The following is a 27,734-nucleotide window of genomic DNA, read 5'->3' as shown; positions in this document are numbered from 1 at the left end:
ACCATTCCTCTTTTGTCATTGTACAGATATTTGTGCCAAGTGTTAAGCTCTGAATAGGAATCCATTGTTTCTATTCACTATCTACATTTGTACCAGACACTTGCATCTAGTGTGAAAAGGGCTTCAAGCAGAGTGCTTTTTTCATGTACACTGATTTATGTGGTGGACCGCATCAATATCAACACTGACTGGCTGCCAAAAATAGATTCTTCTTTTCCCCTTTAAATATTTAACTGTTTAAATAGGTCAAATCTTACTTCACTGTAGACCGGCACGCAGTACGTTAACTGTCTCAGCGCCTCTCTCACGCAATAGTGGAAAAATTAAAACATGGCAGTGTTTCTCAATATTCATACCTCTACAATACATTTAAAAGAGTTAATCTACCTGCTCTCGAAGCAGCCGTATCTCGTCCTGCAGCTGCTGGTTCTGCTGATCAGCGTCCGGTCTCTGGCCTGTCTGAAGCTCTTTCTTCAGCTGAGCGATGTGATCATCTCTGAACTTCAGGATCATGCGGCTGGACTGGATGAACTTCTCCTTCTGAGCCCAGGCAGCTTCCAGCTGAGACACTTTCTCCTGAAGAGCCTGCGAGCAAGACAAGCAACTAGTGCTCAAGACTAGGAAGAGCAGGGAGAATCTGCAAACATCAAAATTATGTTTTATTATTTAATAAAATAATTAAGATTAGGGGGTCAGATCACCGACTCAGGATGATGGATGATGGTCCAGAGGTAAGATCAGACACGAGGTGCTCAAAGCCTCATACACTAAAATTTTATTGATTTAATTCAACAAGCAACTGCACATTAAAGGCACCTTCTTGTCTTCCTGTGCTTTCTTCCAGATGCTCATGGCCTGAATGAACTGAGTCTTATAGGAAAGCTCAGAGGAGTGTGCTGCAACACAAACATGAGTTCAAACAATAAGAAATGAAAGCACATCATGTCCAGACGGATGGACTGTCTGTGTGAGCTCGGTAACGTGTGTGTACCTGTGTGCTGGTCTGATGGTGTCGTCTCAATGACGCGTGCTTGGGAAAGAGCATGTGCGAGCTGCTCCTTTAGTTTTCTCACTTCCGCCTGCAGTTGACTGACATTGCCCTGAGTGTCTTCATTCACCATAGCCTACAGACAGACACACACACACACACCGATTAGCCTTCTCATGGCACAGATTCTTCAAGAGCTTTAAGATGACGAATGAACATTTGGATGAATGATTCTGTCGCTCAACCTTATTTTTGATGAGTTTGGCTCTCTGAGCGAACTGCAGAGTGGAGAGCGTCTCTCCAAAGCACTTGGAACCAGGATGAACGTTAGCGATGATGAACGTCTTAGCGTTTCCGCCCAGAGAGTCCTGATTACATGGACAGCAGTTAGACACGATTTACTCGTCTGCATATTTAGAGACAAGTTCATTAAGCGCCCTCACCCTGAGCAGGAAGGTTAGTTTTGAATCTCTGTAACAAATGTGACGGTTCTTCCCATTCGACACATCCATCAAGGCCATGATCACCTGACCGAGACACATCAGGGACCGGTTTATGCTGCTCGCCTCCTAAAGCATAAAAGTCAAAAGGTTACAGTTTGTGAAAGTAATAACAGTGGAGGAACAAAAATGTCTTTCTTAAACTTTTCAGTCACCAGTAAAACAAGAATGGCTAACTAATGAAATGTTGAATTAGGGTAGAAATGAGCAAAGTTGATAATCTTGAAACAACCCTACTTTTAAAGATCACGTTTTTCGTGCTTTTTTGAAACTTTGATTGTGTTTACAGTCTGCAATATAACGTGTTCATGTTTCGAGTGTAAAAAACAAAACAAAAAAAACAACAGTATTTTTCACACAATGCACCTATCTGTATACCGCTGTTTTCACTGTCATAAAAACGGCTGATGACTTCCTTGTTCTATGAAGTCCCTCCTTCAGAAACGGTTAAACGCACCAACTTAATAAAATACACTTACCATTTTATGGTTGTGTTCCATAAACAACGCCTTCTCCAGACAAAGAGGGAACTGCTCCATCATTCATGAATAATCTTTGTGCGAATCCGGCATTAAACTGATTGAGATTAAGGAAGCTGTCCTCAGCAAAATGTGCTGCATATAGTTTTAATGTGAATTATAATTTTCGGGAACCAAGTTAAACATAAATTGTAACCATTGATCTCCAAGTACAGCGTCCCTGGGAAGCCCAAACAAAGGTGATTGGACTCCGAGATGAAAATAACAGCGTTTCGACGACATGGCGACAAACACAAACGCAACTCTTCCTCTTCTCTGTCGGAGCGCAACAAGACCACGCCCCCTTTTTAGTGACATCATTACTGCAGGAACTAGAGGGATCTAGTCCAAACGGGTCGTTTTTTGTAGACGAATTCTGTTAAATAAATTATCTCGCTTGGCATTGAACTTTGAGCTTTAGAATTTTACAGATTTTATTAATACTCTAACAATAACATTACACACTAACTAAAGTTTAAAACATGGGATCACGAAGAACGGGACCTTTAAGATTCTTACATTACCAACTACTAACACTGTTATTGTTGTTTAACAATGATGTGTACCTGCCAGTCTCGTTATTAAAGCCACATAAACACTAAACAAATGAATGACATTTGGTGACATTGATGAGTCCTGTACTGTTTTAATGATAAAACTAGTAATAATAATAATAACAATAATAAGTGTTCTTGTTAAACCTGAACCTCTATTTTGTTTGAAAACTGAACGGTTTGACAGGATTTTGAGAGCACCTTGAGGCGTGAACCCTCGGCATGCGTGTCCCTCTGTCTCTCTGAGCCGGCGAGATCCACCAGGTTCAGCTGAGAGGTCCTGATGTTGACCACTTCCTGCGCAGTCTCCTTTGACTCCAGTGTCATGGTGAACACTGCATGAGAACGAGAGGACTCACGGTTCATTGAGGTGGACGCCACTCGCCTGTTCCTCCATCCCATCGACAACACCTGCACACACAAACACGCAGAAATAAATCACAAAGCTCACTACAGAAACACCAAAATCGTATACATAAACTTATTTTATTAGCTATGAGTAGATCTTATTATTAGTCTTGGTATTTAGAAACACGTGTTTGACCTGATAGGCCTCTGCAGCAGATGCTGCGTACTTCTCCACGGCTCCTTCTACAAAGACACCCCTCTTGATGTCCTCTCGCAGGAACAGGCTGGTGGACACACTGTCCAACAGGTCATAAATCTGCTCATTGTAGATCTCTATGAATGAACACTTGCAGAGGAAGCTCTTCAGCCCACCAGACTGCACAGAGAAAAAAAAGACAAGACGAAAATCCATTCAATTAAATGTTTAAGAAGTTTAAGAACACTAAAAACAATACGGCCCGTATTTTCCGGACTATAAGTCGCACTTTTTTTCATAGTTTGGCTGGTCCTGTGACTTATAGTCAGGTGCGACTTATTTATCAAAATTAATTTGACATTAACCAAGAGAAATGAACTAACAGAAATGAACCAAGAGAAAACATTCCCGTCTACAGCCGCCAGAGAGCGCTCTATGCTGCTCAGTGCTTCTGTCGTCTACACTTGATATCATAGAGCGCCCTCTCGCGGCTGTAGACGGTAATGTTTTCTCTTGGTGCTAAATAAATGCGGTGCGACTTATAGTCCGGGTACGGGTAAACAATTTTTGAAGCACTTCACAAGACTGAACTGAAGCGGGTCTTTTGATGTTGTTTGTATCATCAATGTTTTGTAACCAATGTGAGTTACATACAATCAAATTGCGTTTTCAAGAAACTAGTACAGTAACTTCACGTTTGAATACAGAACGAAATTTCTGATTTACTTTTTCAATTAAGTAAATTAGTTTTCTTTCATAAAAAAGTAATTAAGTAATGCAATTATTAACTTTATCGAGTAACACAAGATTGTAATCAGTAGCTTTTCTAACTCTGATCATAATGTTACAATGCATCAAACGTTGAACTTTGTATCGGTTCTCCCACAAAAGCTAAGAGAAAGCAAAACATGCACTTGTCATGACGTCAACATTCAGCAAAGTCAAAGGGATACTGCTATAGACAACCCTCTACTACACCTTGGCAGTTCAATCGCCATTGGCTAGTAAGTGTTATAGTTTACTCACCAGACTGCCATATAAATACAGTATATAATATATGTTTGTAAAATGGCACAGTTTTTTAAATATCTGAAAGTACTTAATGGTACTTTCAGATATGAAAAGCACCTAATGTATATGAAAAGCACCTAATGTATATGAAAAGTACCTAATGTATATGAAAAGCACCTAATGTATAGGAAAGTACCTAATGGTACTTTCATATATAAATCATGGCCTAGTGGTTAGAGAGTTTGACTCCTAACCCTGGGGTTGTGGGTTCGAGTCTCGGGCCGGCAATAACACGACTGAGGTGCTTTTGAGCAAGACACCGAACCCCCAACTGCTCCCCGGCGGCGAGCATAAATGATGCCCACTGCTCCGGGTGTGTGTGTGTTCACAGTGTGTGTGTGTGTGCACTTTGGGTGGGATAAATTCAGAGCACAAATTCTGAGTATGGGTCACCATAGTTGCCTGTATGTCACTTTCACTTTCAGTCAGTCAAGCATTATAACAATCAAGTATTATTTAAAAATAGATCTTTATTAATTAGAAATAAAACGTACTCGGTTACTAAACGTAACCTCGGTTCTCTCTAGAAGAGCGAACGAGTACTGCGTCTTAGCTAAGACGCTACGGGAAAAGTCTCTTTTCACGAAATACTGAAGCAAAAAATTATCCTTAATTTTGTATTTTTGTAAAGCGCATTTGCAGCAGTACACAGCCATAGGCGAGACGGCTCGTTCGCTCATTGGCTTGTTCTGCGGCAACTGCACAGCCTATCGAGCGCGGGCTGATGCAACATCAGACCAATAAGGGCGCTTCGCGCCCTTCTTGCCACTTCCCGCCGAAACGGGTGTGGCCCAACCTATAAAAGGAGCTCGAAAAGGCTGACTCACCTGATTTATTTCATCGCCGAAGCGAACCAGAGTGAATCGTGCGCACGGCAGAGAACGCAGTACTCGTTCGCTCTTCTAGAGAGAACCGAGGTTACGTTTAGTAACCGAGTACGTTCTCTTACGAGAGCTCTCTCGTACTGCGTCTTAGCTAAGACGCTACGGGAACCCAATGTAAAACGCCGTGCGCGCAGGGATCACACACCAATAAACCTGAAGCAACGCCCAGGATTTACAGTGCACAGTCACCTGAGGGACTCACAGAGAGTCCAGGACAGAAAAGGGAAAAAGCCCTCCGTCCCATATCTAGCAGCATCCGTAGATGCGGCAATATGACGTCACACAGCCGAGGCAAGGCCTGACCAATGTGGCAATGCGGGTCTTACGCAATACTGCCCATATAACAGTCGGCAGCGCATAGCGCTCGTGAACTCAGAATTCCCCTCAGGGCCCTGATTCGCCTATACCGACAGCAGCCTTGCTTGCAAGGTGGGAACCTCCAGGTTATAGAACCTGATAAATGTAGACGGCGAGGCCCAACCTGCCGCCATACATATATCCTGCAAGGAGATCCCAGTAGACCACGCCCACGACGAGGCGATGCCTCTTGTGGAGTGTGCTCTGACGCCCAACGGGCACTGAAGGCCCCTGGAAGCGTAAGCTAACGCTATGGCGTCAACTATCCATCTGGATAGAGTCTGTCTCGAAACAGCCATTCCCTTGGAACGCCCACCGAACGAGACAAATAGCTGCTCCGTCTGCCGAAAGGCAGCAGAGCGAGACACATAAGCTCTTAAAACCCTGACAGGGCAAAGAAGACTCGAGTCTCCATCCTCCCCTGACACCGGCAGGGCAGACAGGGCAATAACCTGAGCCCGAAACGGTGTGTTGAGGGATTTCGGCACATAACCGTGCCTAGGTTTGAGTATGACTCTTGAGTCATTGGGCCCAAACTCCAAGCACGACTGGCTCACCGAGAGCGCGTGCAAATCACCCACACGCTTCACAGAAGCGAGAGCCAACAAGAATACTGTCTTGAACGACAGATGCTGAAGGCTAATCGATTGGATAGGCTTGAAAGGGGGACCTTTCAAGGCCTCCAAAACCGCCGCAAGGTCCCACAAAGGGACTGACGGAGGTCTGGGAGGATTCAGCCTCCTAGCTCCTCTGAGGAACCGGATGACTAAATCATTCCTTCCTATTGACTGACCGGACGCCGTTTCAGAAAACGCCGCGATGGCAGCCACACAAACTTTGAGCGTGGATGGGGCTCTGCCCTTATCCAACATTTCCTGAAGGAAGGAGAGGACCTCCGTCACCTCACAACTAAGGGGTGAATAACCTCGAGCTGTGCACCAGCTGGAGAACACCGACCACTTCGAGGCATACAGACGTCGTGTCGACGGAGCTCTAGCCTGAGTGATGGTATTTAGCACTCCCACTGCGAGATCAGCGGGTAACCATTGAGTGCCCATACATAGAGGGACCACAACTCCGGTTGAGGGTGCCAAATCGAGCCCCTGGCCTGCGAGAGGAGGTCTCTCCTCAACGGTACCGGCCACGGGGCGACATCTGCTAACTGCATCAAATCTGGGAACCATGGTTGGTTCTTCCAAAGAGGTGCTACAAGCAGTATTGAACATCTCGTTTCTCTCACCCGTTCTATCACCTGCGGAAGGAGGGAGACGGGAGGGAACGCATAAAGCGGGCAGCACGGCCATCTCCGTGACAGCGCGCTTTCGTTCTTGGAAAAGAACGCGGGGCAGTGAGCGTTTTCGTGGGACACAAAGAGGTCCACCTCCGCCATGCCAAATCTCTCCCACAACAGCCGGACTGTTTGCGGGTGTAGAGACCATTCGCCCATAGGAACATTGCCTCTGGACAGCCTGTCTGGACCCAGATTCTGCAGTCCAGGCACATGCACTGCTCTCAGCGAGCGCACGTTGCGTTGAGCCCAAATCAGGAGGCGTTCCGTCAGCCTGCACAGGTTTCGGGACCCGAGACCGACCTGGCGATTTATGTAGGACACCACGGACATGTTGTCCGAACGGACTATGACGTGGTGATCCTTGATATGGGGACAAAAGCGCGTCAGCCCGTTCTCCACTGCCAGCATTTCCAGGCAGTTGATATGATGGAGCTTTTCCCGTTCTGACCATAGGCCAAAGGACGGTCTGCCTTCGAGCAGCGCTCCCCATCCCGAAGTGGAGGCGTCCGTCGACACCATTTTCACACTCGGGGAAGTCCCCAGGCTTACATCTGATCGGTACCAGCCGTTCGCTGTCCAAGGTGCTAGAGCCGCAACACAGCTCTGATCGACCTTGAAATGCAGCCGGCCAGACGCCCACGCTCTGCGCGGCACTCGAGCCTTCAGCCAGAACTGCAGGGGGCGCATGCGGAGCAGGCCCAGCCGCAGAACCGGAGATGCTGAGGCCATGAAACCCAGCATCTTTTGACAGTGTTTGAGCGCCACAGTCGCGCCACAGCGGAAAGAACTCGCTGCACGCTGAATGCCCATCGCGCGCTGTGGTGACAGCCGCGCCGTCATGGAACACGAGTTTAGAACTATACCCAGAAACAGGATCGTCTGACTGGGGTTCAGCGAACTCTTCACCCAATTGACACTGAGGCCGAGCTTCTCGAGGTGATCGAGTAAAACGGCTCTGTGGTCCATGAGCTCCGCTCATGATCGGGCCAGAACCAGCCAGTCGTCCAAATAATTCAGCACTCGTGTGCCTCTGAGTCTAAGAGGAGCGAGCGCTGCATCCATGCACCTCGTAAACGTACGAGGAGCTACGGACAAGCCGAATGGCAGGACTGCAAACTGGTATGCCTGGCCCTCGAAGGCGAATCTCAAATATCGCCTGTGGTTTGACGCTATCTGTATTTGAAAATACGCGTCCTTCAGATCTATTGACATGAACCAGTCCCCTCTGCGAATCTGCGCGAGGAGCTTCCTGGTCGTGAGCATTTTGAAACTGCGTTTCATCAATGCCTGTTCAGCTGTCTTAGATCCAGTATGGGCCGGAGACCCCCGTCTCTCTTGGGCACCAGAAAGTATCTGCTGTACAGCCCCCCCTCGCTTTGAGACACAGGCTCTACAGCCCCTTTGCTCAACAGTTTTGATATTTCGACCCGAAGTATGTGTGCTACTTCTGTTTTGACCGTAGTTTCGAAGCGCGCTGAAAAGCACGGTGGGCGTCGAGAAAACTGTAGCGAGTAGCCTCTCTTTATAGAAACCACATGACGCGTGTGACATAGTAATTGTGGGCACTGAGGAGTGGGCACGTCTACTATGTAGTGCGCGTGATCGACTTGAGTCGCTTTTATAGGCGCGAGCCCTGTGTGAAGGGCTGTGCTTATATGCGGAGATGGGCACTGAGCAGTGGGCATCGTCACTACATTTATAGCACCTTCGGCCGTGGCCGGGACACCAGGAATTACACTTTTTTCGGGAAATATCTGGGTAGCCGTGATAACGGTTTTCGTGTGCAGGCAAGCGGGCATGCGCATTGCAAACAACGCTGAAACAGTCACAATCTCTGGAAACTGAAACAGCGGCGCGCTTAGGTGAGAGCCCGGCCGCAGCGGAACTCGTACACCGGCGCTTCTATGAAGCAGCCATCGTGTGTAGTGCCGACGCAGCGTCATGCAGCATGCGTAGGTGGCTTTCCCAGGATGGCTTCGGGACTCCCGGCCTCACCGTAATCCTCTGCCGCGGTCCCCGCGGCGCGGGGCGACGGCCAGTAGAGCGAGAACGGGGGTCTCGAGCTGCGTTGCTGAAGCTGTTGTGATAACGGCTTTTGTGTGCAGGCAAGCGGGCAACTGTGCAGGCTTGCGCATTGCAGAAAACGCTGAGACAGTCACAATTCCTGGAACTAAAACAGCGGTGCGCTTGGGTGAGAGCTCGGCCACAGCGGAACTCGTACACCTGCGCTTCGATGAAGCAGCCATCGTTAGTAGTGCCGACGCAGCGTCACACAGGAGGCTTTAGATGGCAACACCGCTTTTGCCGCCGTCCAGCAGAGGGCGGACAAAGGTGCGTCGCTATCGCCTGTTCCACCGGCGGAAGTGAGTGGTAGTTCCTGTTTTTAGCATCATCAGTGTGGAGAATGCTAGTGAGACAGACGAACGAGTTCCTGCTGAATATGGAGCGTTCCAAGCATTCGCCACCTCTTCGTGAAGCTCAGGAAGAAATGAGGCGGGCTTTGAGAAGTACGCTCATCCGAAAGGGAAATACCATCCAGTCGGGAACGAGAGGGGGGGGGGGGGGCGCTGGTGCAAACCACTCGCGGCCGAGACTCATCGCGGCCAACACGATCATTCGCCCCGGCTCCTTCTCGATGTCAGCTCGTCTGCTGGGCTTCTGAGCAGAAGGCGCGAGATCCTCGGAGCTCGCCCAGCCCTCACTGCCCGAAGCTAGCAGAGAGCGCGTGTCCTCTTCCCCCGACGCGGCCCTGAGATCGACTTCCTCGGACGACGCGCCGGCAAACAGCGGGCGCTGCCCACCGGGAAGCGATGCAGGGGGGGCCGGTGAAGCAGGGCGAACCGGCGAGCTCGGTTGAGCTGAAGACGGTTCCAGAATCCGCTGGAAGCGATGCTTTTACGGCGCCTCAGCGCAGCGGAGAATGCAGGCTCAGAGAAAAAGGCCAGGCGAGTCCTCAGAGTCACCATGGCAACAGCTCGCAGTGGGGGCATCCGCCGTCAGCGAGCGAGCGCTGCATGATCTTCACCCAGGCAGGAGACACAGGATTGAAAGGATATAGGCGCCGGATAGCGCAGCAGGAACGGCAATGGAAGGCGGCGATGCCAGCAGCTTCAGAATGGCTCGTCCTGCTGATGTGCTTTCTCAGACGGCGCTTGCTTCCTCCGTGATCCAGCGATGCGTGAGCTTCGCTGAAGAGATGAAAAATCAGGTGAGTCAGCCTTTTCGAGCTCCTTTTATAGGTTGGGCCACACCCGTTTCGGCGGGAAGTGGCAAGAAGGGCGCGAAGCGCCCTTATTGGTCTGATGTTGCATCAGCCCGCGCTCGATAGGCTGTGCAGTTGCCGCAGAACAAGCCAATGAGCGAACAAGCCGTCTCGCCTATGGCTGTGTACTGCTGCAAATGCGCTTTACAAAAATACAAAATTAAGGATAATTTTTTGCTTCAGTATTTCGTCAAAAGAGACTTTTCCTGTAGCGTCTTAGCTAAGACGCAGTACGAGAGAGCTCTCGTAAGAGAACAGCTTTTTTGGTCATTCAGTGTTTCTGTATAAAAAAAAAAAAATAAAAAAATAAAAAAAACCTGAAAAACACTACCAAAAAATACTGATAGGATAATAATGATACAAATTCTACTAATAAGAACAATATATAATGCACTAAGGATTAATTCATGAATATTAATCAGGTTGTGTGCGTTCGCTCGAACTGATTATGCGGTGGGCCGGGGGTCCGTATCTGCTTTACTTTTCAAAATGGATGATCCCCATGGAGGGAGAACCTGGATTTGTAATGTTGGGACGGTTGTTTTATTCTCAACGATATGAAAAGTGTTGCCACTCTCATTTATTGCACATTTTCCCCAAAATCATAATGCACGAAACGTAAATATGCAGGCAAACGCGGTTGCCTACTATATTAGTGGAGCCAATAGCGCGGCAATATACTGACATGGGATTATTATTAACCAATCAGATGTAGCTTATTTAGAACAGCTGTTACACGGATGATTTAGCTATCAGACACGAGCAAGCAGCAGCAGTAGTGCATAGCATGTACACACATGTGACCTAGTCATCTTCAAGTGACTTATTGTCACAGTTTACACACTGACTTACACAGGTTTGTACATGGCAGCTCATGCAGTTTACATGTGCATCTTAACACAATTCGTTTTTTTACATGAGCAGTGCACACGTTCCAGTATGGCCTGTGGAGCTGGCGGAAGTGTCATCCAGTCCACTCCGCAGAAATCTCCTACCATCTTCAGCCATGATTTACAGGAGGATTGTCTGGCATGCACTCAAGACTCGTCCTGTGTACTGCAGCCTCATAGCCTGCCCGCCGGATGTTATTTTTTTCTTTTATCTATTCTCTTTCTTTCTTTCTACCTAATTTTTCTTTCTTTCCACCTATCTATCGAACTGTATTGCCTGAACTTTCGGGCTAGGCTTTTTCAAGCCAACTTAAAAGTTTGCCAACAGATTTCATCCAGTTTTTTGTATTAATCTTATGTTGTTACTGCAACTACACTGCACATATCCGTACATGTTGTTCATACTGTATCTATTCTGCTCTTATTTAATTTATATTACTGTAAACCATACTATCTTAACTGTGTACTACTGTCCATTCTGCACTGTACAGTACAGGTCAAAAGTTTGGAAACATTACTATTTTTAATGTTTTTGAAAGAAGTATCTTCTGCTCATCAAGCCTGCATTTATTTGATCAAAAATACAGAAAAAACATTAATATTGTGAAATATTATAACAACTTAAAATAATAGTTTTCTATTTGAATATACTTAAAATAATTTATTCCTGTGATGCAAAGCTGAATTTTCAGCATCATTCCTCCAGCTTCAGTGTCACATGTAACATCAGTCGATCACATGATCATTTAGAAATCATTCTAATATTCTGATTTATTATGAGTGTTGAAACAGTTGAAGAAATATATTTGATCAATAAAAGGTTAAAAAGAACTGCATTTATTCAAAGAAAAAATATTTTCTAATATAAATATTATTTACTATCACTTTTTATCAAGTTAACACATCCTTGCTGAATAAAAGTATTGATTTTATTTAAAAAAAGTAAAGAAAAAAATTACCGACCCCAAGTTGCTAGTGTATATTATATATTAGTGTATATTGTTGTTACAAAATATTTCCATTTTAAAAACAGCTTCTTTTTCTTTCTTTTTTTTAAAAAACTATTTATTCATCAAAGTATTAAAGTATGTTCACATGTTCTGAAAAAATATTAAGCAGCAGAACTGTTTCCAACTTTGATAATGAATCATCATATTAGAATGATTTCTAAAGGATCATGTGATAATGATCCTAAAAATGCAGCTTTGCATCACAGAAATAAATGATAATTTAAAGGTATAATACATTTAAAATCAATTATTTAACATTGTAATAATATATCACAATATTAAATTTGTTCTGTATTTTTGAGCAAATGAATGCAGGCTTGAGAATACATGCATTGTGTCAAACTGAATATGTAGCAAAATTAGGTAAAATAGTTCTCATCTTAAATAGTACAATCTTAAATCCTGGGCGCGAAACGCACTAGTGTGTTCACAAACGCGTCACCAGCATCGACACTTTCCACGCACGCTATTGGATGAAGGCAAGAAATACGTCATGCAGGTGGGACCCCGCACGTACCTGCTTGCTCTATTCGCCGGGAAAATAACCTGGAGAAAGTTATCGATATTATAGTAATGGACAAAGTGTGTGAGTGGCAACAATTTTTATTTGCCATGTCGAAAAGCGTAGCGGTTACGTATATAAAACTGGGTTATCCCTCAACACAGATCGTTTGAAAACACAAAATCTCCCCTCGGCCCACCGTCTAGATTTGCTGAAATCAATACAAGGATGATAATAGGTAGATAATAGATAATAGCCAGCCAATGAGATTGCCATTTGCGCATTAGCTCCGCCCACTACAGTTATTTTGACAGGAAAATACAAGTATATCGTTTACATGTAGTGCATCGATCCTCTCTCTCTCTCTCTCTGTGTGTGTGTGAGACAGCGATGTGGCAAGTCGTGCGCCTTTACACTAGAGTTTACTGTACGTCATATACAGGCACGTTGCACATCCATTCAGATGAACTGAAAAATATCACAGATCGCTCAACGGAGTGAAACTCTGAAGCACTCAGTGTTTGGCGAGTGAAAATATATCGGTGCTAAACTTTCACTTAGCCTCCAACTCACACTGGCGAGTAAAATCTGATCATTTATTAGCCACTGGCTAATATTAGACATAATTTAGTCACCCAGAAAAGATTTATTCGCATATGTGAGCGATTTAGGTGCAGTGTAGAGGGTTGATAGAAATACTCACCCTAAAGTTGTTCCAAACCTGTGAGAGTTGAAGAAAATATTTAGAAATATTATATTAATGAACCCATCTTACTCGTTCCACCTCTCTGTTGATGAGGAAGAAGAGGTACTCAAAACTTCGAGGAATTACACCACGCAGTTCATCAGAAAAATTGTCCAGCTCTGAGGGACCTGCACACACAAAACAATCACGTTACTTCTGTGTATTTAGACTCATTTTTACACAGCTCTTACCAGATATGAATACAGTGGTCCCAAAAAGTTATTCGAGTTTAATTGACAGTGCAATAGAAAACATAAAATGTCACCTAAACAAACAAATGATGTTCGCACACCTTTATCATCCTGAGCCATTTTTGAATGACTGATGCCAGCTGTTGTGGTGAATGTATGAAATGAACAGTTCACCCAAAAATGTGTACTCTGGACAGAGGATATTATTTTAGCCAGAAGACGGTTTGAAGTAAAAAATGTCTTGATGAATTTGTTTCTAACAAATATGTAGCTTTACTCAATTCATTAACTGATGCACTGGAGTGGAGTGGATTATTGTGATGTTTTTATCAGCTGTCTGGACTCTCATTCTGACGATATTTCGATATATATTCTGAAGATATTTATCTTGCATCACAAATTTTTGTCTTAATATCCTTGCAATAGATAAAATATTTTAATTTTATCTAAATTTGATCAATTACTTTTTGGGAGCTGCTGTATAGTGTGTGTGTGTGAATACACAGACAAAAGAGCTAGTAGGCCATCTGACACATCTTACCCAGCATGGTGAAGGTCTTTCCTGAGCCCGTCTGTCCACTGAAACACAAACACACCACATCATGAATAAGCCACAGCTCTAGAACATTTTAATTCAAGCCACACAGAAACTCACTAGGCAAAAATGGTCCCGTTGTATCCATTCATGCACGACTCCACAATGTTTTTAGCCACACTGGAGAAAACCTCCTCCTGAGAGACATGAAGAATGGTGATGAGAGGGTTACTCAACTCATACTCACCTAGAAAAGATGAATATAAACCTCTGGCTCACCTGGCTTGTGTTCATGTCAGCCACATGGTCGTATGTGAAGGTCCGAGGCTCTGGTTTGCAGTGCAGTCTGACGGTTTGAGGTGAAGACACTGTCAGACACAGACTGCGATCGCCGTCTGTCGTTAACCCAGAGCCTTGGGTCAGCGGCCGAACCCGCACAAACACCTTGATGGCATCTCCATCACTGCTGGAGAACATTTAAAGGGACAGTTCACACACACACAAAAAAAGAAAGTTAAATAACACTGTCCTTTACTGTTCTTCCTAACCTGCATGAATTTATTTCTCTCTTTTATTGAACACATTCTTCCAAATATCTTATTTTGTGTTGAACAAAAGAAATAAACTCCAGCAGGTTTGGAGTAAATGCTGACAATTTAGTTTTTCTGTGTCTCAACAGAGCACAAATTCTTCGAAATATTTCTAGATCATGACTTCCACAGTCAAAAATTAGACAAATGAATGTGCTTTAATGAGCAGCGAAGATGAGGAACAAAGTGCTACGGATTTGTTTCTGTCAGATAAATATCAACAGACTAGCATAGCGTATATCCTTATGAATTGACCTGTAATGAACACTAAACAAACAAAAATGAAATCGCGTAAAAAAAAGTACAAACTGTGTACGTTATACAACGGTGCTGAACATTATCTGTATATTAATCTCGTTTATTCTTCAAAAAACAATCATTGCGTGTTTTTCTGCGTTATAGACCGCCGTATCATTTGCGTTAGCACTGTGTAACGTTATATTAATTAATTAATTTATTTGACGTTACCTGCTGGCGTTTGATTCCGCGGTTGCTGCAAGGAAACATAAACAATACAGTTCATTTCAAAGCAAAACCATAGACTGTATAAAGAGCAAAACGCTAATATAGACAACAACAAAAGCCAGTAAACCTTGGCGTATGATTTAGTAATTTAACTATCTTTTCGTATATTTCCTTTAGTATTATGCAAAGGTTGCAAACAAGACGCAGCATGAGTAAATAATCCTCACCTTTGCCTTTAAGATTCATGATTCATTCCTCTATTTCTCTCCCTCCATTCACGAAGGAAAAGTACAAAATTTGGCGCCTCGATCTCCTTCTTCTTCGGGTTTGAACGGCAGCCTGTATCCCGGATGCTGCACTACTGCCAACTGCTGGAGTATTAGTCAACACCTACATTTAACACGGTGTCATAGGCTATCATATATCCCTCATTATTCCCGTTTTCCTTGAAACATTTGTCAAGTATCTTTACTTTGTATATTTGTGGAGTATAACATGTGTTTTCAGAAAATAGTAGTGGTCACTCATTTTGTCAATGACTTCACATATTTTTTTTTTATATGTTCACTATACTGTAAATGTGTCCTATGGTGTGACATTTAAAAAGTACTAAGAAGTTATATTAAATAACATAAAAAATACTTGAGACAGAATTGTTCACATTATTAAAGCATTATTTTCTTAAAGTGATATTTATTTTACATGAAAGTACTAATTAGAATCATTTTCACCACAAATTGATGAAGTTGATAAACTTTTCCCTATAATAAAACTTTGCCAACCTTTACAAAACTGTTTGAAATTGTACCTATCTAAGAGGAGATTGTAACTCCCCTAATGCCAAACTTGACTCTTTTTTTTAAAAGATATTTTAAGCCATAGCACACCAAAAGTAACTTTGATACTTATAGATCCATCAATAAGGAAACATTGATGCATGGTCTTTTAAGAATTTCAGTAAAATGCCATTTCAAAACAATAATGTGACATTGTCAAACTGCAAAATTCATCAGTTAAACAGTAACAGTAACAGGAAAATAAAATTCCTAAAAACATTGCATAACATTCATGAACACCATTCCATCTAAAACATATTCTTAGTTAGGAATGGCAAGTAATGCCTTTTCCTCTGCCCATCATCTTTTTTTTTTTGGATTCCTTCAAAATCTTCCTCAGTTCAGTTTGTCTCTTCCTTCCTAGTGCTTTAATGTTGAATGTATCCAATTCTCCGAGAGCCTTCTTTTCATGATATTTGTTTGAAATAATGATAGAATATAGATGAATGGATCAACAGAGAAATTAATGTAATGTATACTCAATTATGAACTCATGACCTATACTGTGTTTTCCCTACAAATGTAACCACTTACTTGTCAAATTCTTATAAAACACAATATATATTATTATACTGTAATAACAAGCTTATTATGTAACTATTGTTGAACCTGAACCTCACACAGGTCTATTCTAATAATGAATAATAAGCATTAATTCAGTCACTCAGCAAGATCCCTGAATTATTTTAAGATGTATATGGCAACATTTCAGTTTGATTTACTTCCTCCCTCGTTCTCTTAGGATCGCCTCCTTTCTATGTGGATCTTTTTAATTCGCTCCCTATATTGTCTGGTCCTCTCTTTTGCACTCATCTCTCCTTCAGTTTTTTCTGTTCTAAAAAAAAGTTAAGTAACATTATAAGTAGTAGCACTGTATTTATGTACTTTATATTTGTTTATAGTTGTTACATTATACATTATAGTTGTTTTAGTAACACTTCAGAATATTTTATGTAGTCTCCAAAAAACGGTAATAAACATTATGGAAGTCATTATTGAAATTAAAATCATCAAAACTGGTCAAAAAAGAATGAAAAGTATGTTAAAAACTTCATCTATTTGCTTTAATAGCTTCTTAAGGAGGTCTTGTCCTATTGTGTGACAGGCCAAAGTGTCACACCAAAGGACATTTGAGCTTTTTGTGGCAGTTAATAACAAAGCTAATACTAGCTGAATTGTCATTAGCAATTAGCATGATACATTTGCATAATATTAGATAGTCCTGCTGTTAAAAATACAAAATGCAAAACAGACAGGCAGTTCAACCCTATGTGCACCTAAGAAAAAAACTAAAGATGATGATAAACTGGGCAACTTTTTTTGAGCAATGCTGCTCGGGAGCTTTCCCACTGAGAATGGGCAACTTGATACTTTAGATCAGTCGTGGGTTCTGTGTCTCACCTGTTTGCCCGTTGATGGCAACTTTGCACATATAACATTGCTCAAAAGTTGCCCCTGTGTAGATCTAGGCATTTTCTCCTCAGACATTACAGAGGTCAAGTGTCTCCTGTATCTCACATGAATGATATGATAAGCCACAGAAACACCAATGTATTCAACAAAGGCAAAACAATCTACTCACGATGACTGACAGAAAGGCAAAGACATATAAGGGAGTACCTCAAGGCTCAGTACTAGGGCCGTTACTCTTCACACTTAACATGCAACCCTTGGGAGATATCATCAGGAAACACGGTGTTAGCTTTCACTGTTAGGCTGATGATACTCAGCTCTATATTTCTACATATTCGCAGCCCGACAAAACATACCAATTTGAAAAACGAACTGAATGCATAGTCGATATAAAAACTGGATGACGAGTAATTTCTTACTGCTAAATTCTGAAAAAAAAACCCCCAGAGGTGTTAATTATACGACCTAAAAACTCTGCATGTAATAACCTAGAACACTGTCTAAGACTTGATGGCTGCTCTGTCAATTCTTCGTCATCAGTTAGGAACCTAGGTTTGCTATTTGATAGCAATCTTTCCTTAGAAAGCCACGTTTCTAACATTTGTAAAACTGCATTTTTCCATCTCAAAAATATATCTAAATTACGGCCTATGCTCTCAATGTCAAATGCAGAACTGTTAATCCATGCATTTATGACCTCAAGGTTAGATTATTGTAATGCTTTATTGGGTGGTTGTTCTGCACGCTTAGTAAACAAACTACAGCTAGTCCAAAATGCAGCAGCAAGAGTTCTTACTTAAACCCGACTATTTTCCTGACTATTTGACCATCATTTACTACAGTTATTAATAGCAGTCTGACCTCGGGAGTGGTTCCTGTTAATTTTAAACATGCCGTTGTGCAGCCCTTGTTGAAAAAACCTGGGCTGGATCCTACTGTTTTGGCTAATTTTAGGCCTATTTCCAAATTGCCTTTCCTTTCTAAAATTTTGGAAAAGATTGTCTATTCCCAGCTCATGGACTTTATAAATGAACATAATGTTATTGAGATTTTCCAATCCGGTTTTAAAACATTACATAGCACCGAATCAGCACTTTTAAGAGTCTTTAATGACATCTTTTTAGCTACTGACTCGGGTCACTGTGTTGTCCTTGTACTTTTAGATTTGACTGCTGCTTTTGATACAGTAGATCATGAAATACTGATTACTCGTTTGGAGCAGTGGTTGGTATGGTGGCCAAGAGGGGTCACAACACATACAAACGCCACAACAACTACATATTCAGAAAACACCTCCAAATTCAGAAAACACATACAAACGCCACAACACATACATATTCAGAAAACACCTCCAAATTCAGAAAACACATACAAACGCCACAACAACTACATATTCAGAAAAAAACTTAGTCGATTTCACATCACGTACGCTGCAAATATTCACAGCATGAGCAAATAGGGAAACGAACTGCAAACTGCAAAGACACAATGGAAATGTTTCCAGGGGGGCCATAATCAGTGACGGACCCGCATCCATCTGGTTGTCTTTGCGCTATCTGAATGTACGCTTTTGTTGTTTATGGCTACAAGAGGTAAGTGTTTCTCTTTTATTATGACAGACTTGTCGATGTCTTCTGAAACCGTGTTTTCAACATATTATCCCCATAACGTATTAGTCCACTGCCAACGTTGTTAGCTGGAAACTAGCTGGCTACCTCGCTTCTGGTCACTAAATAGATGCATTACTGGCGTTTGTACATTGTTGTCCTGATATATGAACTATTTATTTTTCAGATTGAAATATTCTGTCCGTTTTGTGCTGTGCAACTGGGAGAAGCTCCCAAGTTTTGCCTGTCGTGTGGTATGAACGTGGGGTTCCTTACAGAGCGTCCATCCACGTCATCAAGCGTAGGCCATGGGCATACAGGTAACATCCCCTTGTTGTGCTCCTATTTTCAACCCCCATCAGAGCATATTAGTTATTATAATGAATCTCTGTGTGTGTGTGTGTGTGTGTGTGTCCATAACCATGAACCCTCAGAGGATGACCTAATACGTGCCTACTTCAGAAAGGACCACTCCAACGAGGTTATTAGAGATTTTTTGGAGTCAAAGCATGGGATTGTAATGAGCCTGAAAACTCTAAAAAGAAGGCTGAAATGGCTAAACCTAAGTTGAAGAGCAAATTACACTCCACTGGAGACTGTGAATGCTGCCATCACTACTGAATTGAATGGCTCAGGACAGCTGTTGGGCTACAGGGCTATGTGGCAGACCCTGCGACAGAAGCATTCACTGACAGTAAAACGAGACAATGTCATGCAAGCCCTCAGATTATTAAATCCAACAGGAGTATCTCTCCGTCATAGGCGCAGATTTGTTAGGCGATCCTATTGCGCCGCAGGACCCAATCAGGTATGGCACGTGGATGGCTATGACAAGCTCAAGCCCTTTGGGATTGCCATCAGTGGCTGCATCGATGGGTATTCAAGGCGGGTTATGTGGCTCAGTAGTGGTAGCACCAACAACGACCTTGCAGTAATTGCTCACCGTTACCTGCAGTGTGTTTCGAGCTGTGGCCTTCCGGCCACACAATGCTGACTTTGAAAATGTAGTCTTATTTATATGAGCTTCATTCATGGATTAGGCTGTGTACTGTCGATTGTGCAATAGTTATGACAAGTAAAAGGATTAGTGTGGGTGGTTGTTTCAAATTGTAATAACGAGAAACAAGTGTTGACATTTATGACCTCAAGGTTAGATTATTGTAATGCTTTATTGGGTGGTTGTTCTGCACGCTTAGTAAACAAACTACAGCTAGTCCAAAATGCAGCAGCAAGAGTTCTTACTAGAACCAGGAAGTATGACCATATTAGCCCGGTCCTGTCAACACTGCACTGGCTCCCTATCAAGCATCGTATGGATTTTAAAATATTGCTTATTACTTATAAAGCCCTGAATGGTTTAGCACCTCAGTATTTGAATGAGCTCCTTTTACATTATAATCCTCTACGTCCGCTATGTTCTCAAAACTCAAGGCAATTTGATAATACCTAGAATATCAAAATCAACTGCGGGCAGCAGATCCTTTTCCTATTTGGCGCCTAAACTCTGGAATAACCTACCTAACATTGTTCGGGAGGCAGACACACTCTTGCAGTTTAAATCTAGATTAAAGACCCATCTCTTTAACCTGGCTTACACATAACATACTAATATGCTTTTAATATCCAAATCCGTTTAAGGATTTTTAGGCTGCATTAATTAGGTAAACCGGAACCGGAAACAATTCCCATAACAACCTATGTACTTGCTACATCATTAGAAGAATGGCATCTACGCTAATATTTGTCTGTTTCTCTCTTGTTCCGAGGTCACCGTAGCCACCAGATCCAGTCTGTGTCCAGATCAGAGGGTCACTGCAGTCACCCGGATCCAGTACCTATCCAGACCAGATGCTGGATCAGCACCTAGAAAGGACCTCTACATCCCTGAAAGAAAGCAGAGACCAGGACAACTAGAGCCCCAGATACAGATCCCCTGTAAAGACCTTGTCTCAGATGACCACCAGGACAAGACCACAGGAAACAGATGATTATTCTGCACAATCTGACTTTGCTGCAGTCTGGAATTGAACTACTGGTTTCGTCTGGTCAGAGGAAAACTGGCCCCCCAACTGAGCCTGGTTTCTCCCAAGGTTTTTTTCTCCATTCTGTCACCGATGGAGTTTCGGTTCCTTGCCGCTGTCGCCTCTGGCTTGCTTAGTTGTGGACACTTCATCTACAGCGATATCGTTGACTTGATTGCAAATAAATGCACAGACACTATTTAACTGAACAGAGATGACATAACTGAATCCAATGATGAACTGCCTTTAACAATCATTTTGCATTATTGACACTGTTTTCCTATTGAATGTTGTTCAGTTGCTTTGACGCAATGTATTTTGTTTAAAGCGCTATATGAATAAAGGTGACTTTGACTTTGGTATTAATTTTGCTGCTGGGATTTCTTTCAGGCCTGTTGCAAACATTAGAATGTCCTCCAGAGACATCCCTGACCCGTCCTCTGTGGGGGTTGGGAGTAATGAAACACATTAAGATTTATCATCCATTTGTGGACTTCACTTTAAACAACATAAAGAAAATTATACCTTTTACAGCGATTAAGTAGTCCAGCCAGTAGCCAAGCACTCTCTCCTCCTCGATTTGAGCTACCAGTTGGGCTCAATTGTGGACGGAACAGTGACTCTACACTCTCGGCTGTCAGGTCTTCCGCACTGTAACACATGTAGGGCAGGAAAATGGAGGGATGCTGTTCCAGAGCGTTGAAAAAGTTGAGGGTAGCCAGGCCATCCTTGAACCTATAACCGGGTTGGGTTATTAATGCTATTGCCAGTAGGACTCACTTTTGACTTAACCATTTGTTAGACACTCATTTAAGTTTCATTCAAATTCTCGTTTGAATTCTTACAATGTAGTCAGAGTGACCTACCTCTGGAAGGAAACATGGTTGCGGTAGGTAAAGTACCACTGGATGTAACCATCCACAACTTTTTCCTTATCCCCCAGTGTCCTCAGGCATTGATAGCATCCTGCTGTCTGAAGCATGCTGGAGTGTTTATCTGCGAGTTCCAAGAGTTCCTCCAATGTTCAAGCATTTTTAATCTAGAGTAAAATAAAAACACTGAATAGACAAAATTACATTATACATGTCACAAAGGATGAGACTATAGAATATTTTAAATTTCTCTTTGACAGGAGTCTGTATTGTTTGGAATTTAGACTGTACATATTAGTGACAAAGCATGGAAGCTCATTCAAGCTACTGGGGTGTCCATATTGTTGATTGTTCATCAAAATATAAAAAAATATTTTTTTCTTGAATATGCTTAGAAACATATAATTACCTCAAGGAGAACATTCCTGACTTCAGTATCAGGTATATCCTCAATTGGGGCCTCAATGGTCTTCACTTCACTTCACTTCACTTCACTTCACTTCACTTCACTACCAACCAGGTACTGGTAGAAGCTTGGGGAAAAGCATCGAGGCCCTGGACCACCATGTATAATGGAGACTGCAACCATTCTTCCAACATGGAAATACCCATCACCTTCTGCAGCTAACAATGGCAATGTTCCACGGTTAGTTCAAATTGATTTATAATACTGTCAAAATGTGACAAAAAGCAAATTACCGTTGCTATCAAATGACATGTATTTGCCATCATCTTTGCCTTCAAAAAAACTACTGGTTTTAATGGCGTCCATCAAGAGTGTCAGAAATTCCCGCGTAGGCCCTCCTGTGTCCACAGCCTCCTCTGTTTGCCCGATGTCATCAGTGAATTTGACCAAAAGGCTACCGGTGGGGTCAAATTAGGAACGTTTGAATCCCCTCAGAGCACCATCCCAGACATTAGCACGGTTTATATTTAACCTGCTACAGCTTTTTGTGTTTATGTTGAATGACAGATTTGACAGAATGTCTGCAGCCATCAGTCCAATATCTTTGTCTCTGCAACACAAGAAAGAGAAACATTAACACTGCCTTCTATGCGGATAATTAAAATATAAATCTTTTATGGGCCCATTACAGTGAGAACACCATATGAGTGTGATGAAATGTGATGGGCATAAGCATGAAGCACACATTGCAAGCTTTCAATCATTTCTGCCAGATTTTTTTTTTTCTGTTAAGGGGTAAGTAAAAAAATATATACAATTTAAATATTTACTTTAATAATTGTATGGCAACAGAAACCAGGTAAATAAATGCCCAATGTAGCTTGAACTATTTAATATGTCATTAGAGGGAAAGAAGAAAAAAGGTTGACAGCATTATTTCTATCAAAGTACCTGTCTTCCTCCTGAAAATTCTCTACGTCCTCAACATCAGAGCAACTGCTGTCAATGACAACTGGTGCATAGATCTTGGTATATGTGCTGTGGATTAAAGGAACAATGAAATACTAAAACAAGATGGTTGTGAAATTACAGTAAAAAAGGTTTTATACTTGGTACTGTAATCCATTACATTCAGCAGTCGATATTTCATGCTAAACCCAGAGCCAAAAGTATTACTTCAATGAAGAGAACAATTTTAATCCATTGTGACTTACTTGTAGAAGTCACACGATGTGGTGTTTTTGGGTTCTGCTCCTGGTCCGTTGGCCTGTTGATGAAAGCAGAGATAACACTAAACAAATGAACAATAATTACATCACCACATCATTAACATAAACTTAATAACATTACAGAATAATACATAGTTGCCCATCAGATGGCCTTTACATTGTTGGTGGACATTGTTTTGGTAAACTAAAACAAAAAAATAATTTGAATCATTAAATTTAAATCATAATATAAGTAATTGTTAATATGATTTAAAGAGCACAACATGCTCGATCTATTCCTTATAGCAATAAAAAAAAAAAAAGAATGCTGTGAAATATGTGGATATTCAAAAATCACTAGCACAGGTCTCAAAATGGCGGGAGAAACTTACATTTTCATTGGAAGCCTAGCAAATGCTTCATCATCGGATTCTGAAGATGAGTCATCTCCATGACCTTGGAAAAGAGAAAATGATGCATCATTATTAGGCTAGGTATATGCAAAATATATGACAATTTTTCAACCAGCTCAAATTAAATTAAGGACTCATGTACTTCAATACTTACTCAAATCCTGGAGGGGGCAGATGTACAGTACGATCCTCTGGTAAGCCTTTCCAATGGCCTCTTTATAATGTTCAAGGACAAAGGGTCTGTCTGTGCCTGGTATATTTTGTACCTGAGAGCCATCAGGATAGACCAGGACATATTCTCCATCGTACATTGTGTCTTGATTAAAATCTCGCTGTTTTTTTATAGCAGCTGGCAAAATTTGTTTTGATGACCACAGGGGTTTAACATTTAATGCAAGGTTTTCCCTCTTATAGGTTTTAACCCATATTTTGTTCTGGTCATTATGCCAATCAAAATCTACAGAAATAAGAAAAAAAAGAAGAAAAAAAAATGTTTAAGACTGTGTGTAATAAAACAACAAGGGGATGTTACCTGTAGGCCTATGGCCTACGCTTGATGACGTGGATGGATGCTCCGTAAGGAACCCCACGTTCATACCACACGACGGGCAAAACTTGGGAGCGTCCCCCAGTTGCACAGCACAAAACGGACAGAACATTTCAATCTGAAAAATAAATATATCAGGACAACAATGTACAAACGCCAGTAATGCATCTATTTAGTGACCAGAAGCGAGCTAGCCAGCTAGTTTCCAGCTAACAACGTTGGCAGTGGACTAATACGTTATGGGGATAATATGTTGAAAACACGGTATCAGAGCACATCGACAAGTCTTTCATAATAAAGGAGAAACACTTACCTCTTGTAGCCTTAAACAACAAAAGCGCACATTCAGAAGACGACCGGATGGATGCGGGTCCGTCACTGATTATGGCCCCCCTGGAAACATTTCCGTTGTGTCTTTGCAGTTTGCAGTTTGTTTCCCTATTTGCTCGTGCTGTGAATATTTGCAGCGTACGTGATGTGAAATCGATGAAGTTGTTTTCTGAATATGTAGTTGTTGTGGCGTTTGTATGTGTTTTCTGAATTTGGAGGTGTTTTCTGAATATGTAGTTGTTGTGGCGTTTGTATGTGTTTTCTGAATTTGGAGGTGTTTTCTGAATATGTAGTTGTTGTGGCGGCGTTTGCATGTGTTTTCTGAATATGTAGTTGTTGTGGCTTTGTATGTGTTGTGACCCTTCTCGGCCACCGTAGGGTGGGCATCAGTGGTACAGCGTTAGAATGGTTTAGGTCCTACTTGTCCCAGCGAACTTTCTGTGCTGGCCTTGCTGAATCTGTTTCCTCGACTGCTCCCCTGTCACATGGGGTGCCACAGGGCTCTGTGCTTGGCCCTCTCTTATTTTCCCTCTATCTACTCCCACTTGGTTCAATTCTCAGAAAGCATGGTATTTACTTTCATTGATATGCAGATGACAGTCAGATCTATGTCCCTCTTAGAAAGTCAGACTCCTGCTGTGTTAAGCCATTGCTAGCGTGTTTACATGACATTAAGGCCTGGATGTCTCTTAATTTTTTAAATTTTAATGAAAAAAAGACAGAAGTCATGGTCTTTAGTGGTAGTGGCACTTCTGTGACCCTGGTGGTTGATCTGGGTTCCTTAGCACAGTATCACAAGCAAAGTATTACTAATCTAGGGGTAAAGGTGGACACTGACCTTAAATTTGACAACCAGATTAAAGCCGTAGTGAAGTCCAGCTTTTTCCAGTTAAGGCAGCTGGTAAAAATTAAACCAGTCCTTCAGAGACAGCACTTTGAGACAGTAATTCACGCCTTTGTGACCACTCGGCTGGACTACTGCAATGCACTTTATTTGGGGGTTAATGGGTCCTCCATTGCCCGTCTGCAACTGATTCAAAATGCTGCTGCTCGTCTTTTAACTGGCACAAGAAAGTATGAGCATATTTCACCTATTTTAGCTTCACTCCACTGGCTGCCTGTTCATTTTAGGATTCAATTGAAACTACTCTTATTTGCTTTTAAAGCCTTGAATGGCCTTGCCCAACCGTATCTCACCGAGTTGTTGCACCCCTACATTCCCAGCTGCTCTCTCAGGTCAGCTGACCAGCTGCTCCTGACAGTGCCTAGAACTAGACTAAAACTCAGAGAAAGAGCTTTTGCTGTTGCAGCTCCAAAACTATGGAATGAATTGCCACTACACATCAGACAAGTCTCCTCACTGTTTCATTTTAAATCTCTGCTTAAAACCCATCTTTTTACTCTGGCTTTTAACACCAGGTAATCGTGATTAATGTGATTTAAATGTGTTGTGTGGGCAGTGCATTTTATTTATTTGATTTAATTTTACTTATATAATTTCATGTTTTATCTTATTCTATTACTTTTATCTTATTGTGTTTATCTTTTTATCCTATTGTGTCTTTTATTGTTGTGCTGTACAGCACTTTGGAAACCTTGTGTTTGTTTAAATTGTGCTATATAAATAAAGCGGATTGGATTGGATTGAACCAGGAAGTATGACCATATTAGCCCGGTCCTGTCAACACTGCATTGGCTCCCTATCAAACATTGTATAGATTTTAAAATATTGCTTATTACTTATAAAGCTCTGAATGGTTCAGCACCTCAGTATTTGAATGAGTTCCTGTTTCATTATAATCCTCTACGTCCGCTACATTCTCAAAACTCAGGCAATTTGATAATACCTAGAATATCAAAATCAACTGCGAGCAACAGATCCTTTCCTATTTAGCGCCTAAACTCTGGAATAACCTACCTAACATTGTTCCCATCTCCTTAACTTACACATAACATACTAATAACATCACCATCACTTTCAACTCAACCCTGCCAAGACAGAACTGCTTGTGGTTCTAGCAAACTCATAATTTAATCACAATTTCACCATCCAGTTATGCACATCAACCATAGCTTATTCAAAAACAGCAAGAAACCAGTAAAAAAAAAATATATATATATATATATATATATCAGACAGTGTTTGTGGGTCTGGTGGACACGCTGCAGTTTTGGGTTTGTAATTCAATTTGGGGGTGTAGTGAGTGGTTATTGAAAAAAAAAAAAAAGGTCAAGGCCAATGAGTCGGAGTTAAAAATACTTAGTGTAGTTTTTCTTTTGATAAAAAGAGTCCCACAAATACAAACACCATTATACAAAGGGTTAAATAGTAAAGATATTTCACAATATAACTGCTTTTGCAGTATTTTTGATAAAATAAATGCGGGCTTTGTAAACATTTACCCTATTTTCCTTTAACATAGTTTATTAAAATATAGAAACATCTGAAGTTCTTCATGTGAAAATGTGAGTGGCTCTGAAAAGAGCCTTTGGTGTTGACGGTGAATCAGTCGTGTGTTTAGGCGCGCTCTCCACGGATGCGGCGGGCCAGCTGGATGTCTTTGGGCATGATGGTGACTCTCTTGGCGTGGATGGCGCACAGGTTGGTGTCCTCGAACAGACCGCCCAGATAAGCCTCGCTGGCCTCCTGCAGGGCCATGACGGCGGAGCTCTGGAAGCGCAGGTCTGTCTTGAAGTCCTGAGCGATCTCTCGCACCAGACGCTGGAAGGGCAGCTTGCGGATCAGCAGCTCGGTGGACTTCTGGTAGCGACGGATCTCTCGCAGAGCCACGGTGCCGGGCCTGTAGCGGTGAGGCTTCTTGACGCCGCCGGTGGCCGGAGCGCTCTTACGGGCGGCTTTGGTGGCGAGCTGCTTCCTCGGGGCTTTACCTCCGGTGGACTTACGAGCGGTTTGTTTGGTTCTTGCCATTGTACTTAGATCTCTGTCTAGCTTTCTAGAACGGAATGACTGTTCTGGTCTACAGCAACTTTTTAAACTGTCCTGAGATATTAGGCGGAGCTTCAGCAGAGGCATTTGATTGGTTAATGTGGTTACGTGACAGTGTGAGGCAGCCAATGACAGTGCGTTTCCTGTTTTCGAATTCGAACAAGTTGAGGCAGTCTTTCCCGCTCAAATGCTGTCCGTTCAGTGTCCCAATATTAGAATCTGAATTTCTGAAAATGC

General features: G+C 42.3%; 3 protein-coding genes across 5 annotated transcripts in view; all 3 read right to left on the bottom strand.

The window, feature by feature from the left end:
* Nucleotides 1-15,255, bottom strand: part of kif15 (kinesin family member 15) — a 30,587-nt gene extending 15,332 nt beyond the window's left edge. For 2 of the 3 annotated variants that reach the window (XM_059546800.1, XM_059546802.1), the window contains exons 1-13: nucleotides 15,125-15,255; nucleotides 14,901-14,925; nucleotides 14,122-14,308; nucleotides 13,963-14,039; nucleotides 13,849-13,886; nucleotides 13,147-13,244; nucleotides 3,105-3,284; nucleotides 2,762-2,971; nucleotides 1,432-1,557; nucleotides 1,234-1,356; nucleotides 992-1,124; nucleotides 817-896; nucleotides 388-585 (exon numbers count right to left, since the gene is read on the bottom strand). In XM_059546800.1, coding sequence (XP_059402783.1) covers nucleotides 388-585; nucleotides 817-896; nucleotides 992-1,124; nucleotides 1,234-1,356; nucleotides 1,432-1,557; nucleotides 2,762-2,971; nucleotides 3,105-3,284; nucleotides 13,147-13,244; nucleotides 13,849-13,886; nucleotides 13,963-14,039; nucleotides 14,122-14,308; nucleotides 14,901-14,925; nucleotides 15,125-15,143 — 1,494 coding nt within the window. In that variant the 5' untranslated portion in view covers nucleotides 15,144-15,255. The remainder of the gene's footprint in view (nucleotides 1-387; nucleotides 586-816; nucleotides 897-991; nucleotides 1,125-1,233; nucleotides 1,357-1,431; nucleotides 1,558-2,761; nucleotides 2,972-3,104; nucleotides 3,285-13,146; nucleotides 13,245-13,848; nucleotides 13,887-13,962; nucleotides 14,040-14,121; nucleotides 14,309-14,900; nucleotides 14,926-15,124) is intronic. The other variant, XM_059546801.1, reaches the window with a different exon arrangement.
* Nucleotides 15,256-19,789: 4,534 nt separating this feature from the next.
* LOC132133371 (G2/M phase-specific E3 ubiquitin-protein ligase-like) lies at nucleotides 19,790-21,797 on the bottom strand. Its single transcript, XM_059546158.1, has 4 exons — nucleotides 21,641-21,797; nucleotides 21,300-21,509; nucleotides 21,124-21,214; nucleotides 19,790-19,801 (listed from the first exon to the last, which is right to left on the bottom strand). The coding sequence occupies exons 1-4, from the start codon at nucleotides 21,754-21,756 to the stop codon at nucleotides 19,790-19,792; spliced, it is 429 nt and encodes a 142-aa protein (XP_059402141.1). The 5' UTR covers nucleotides 21,757-21,797.
* A 5,057-nt stretch (nucleotides 21,798-26,854) lies between these two features.
* Nucleotides 26,855-27,722, bottom strand: LOC132133809 (histone H3-like). Its single transcript, XM_059546804.1, has one exon. The coding sequence runs from the start codon at nucleotides 27,582-27,584 to the stop codon at nucleotides 27,069-27,071; it is 516 nt and encodes a 171-aa protein (XP_059402787.1). The 5' UTR covers nucleotides 27,585-27,722; the 3' UTR covers nucleotides 26,855-27,068.
* Between the last annotated feature and the right edge of the window lie 12 nt (nucleotides 27,723-27,734).

This window comes from Carassius carassius, chromosome 50, assembly GCF_963082965.1.
Source record: "Carassius carassius chromosome 50, fCarCar2.1, whole genome shotgun sequence".
In the NCBI taxonomy this organism is placed as follows: Eukaryota; Metazoa; Chordata; class Actinopteri; order Cypriniformes; family Cyprinidae; genus Carassius; species Carassius carassius.
Note: the sequence above shows the minus strand (reverse complement) of the source record. Positions and strands in the feature narration are given on the sequence as shown.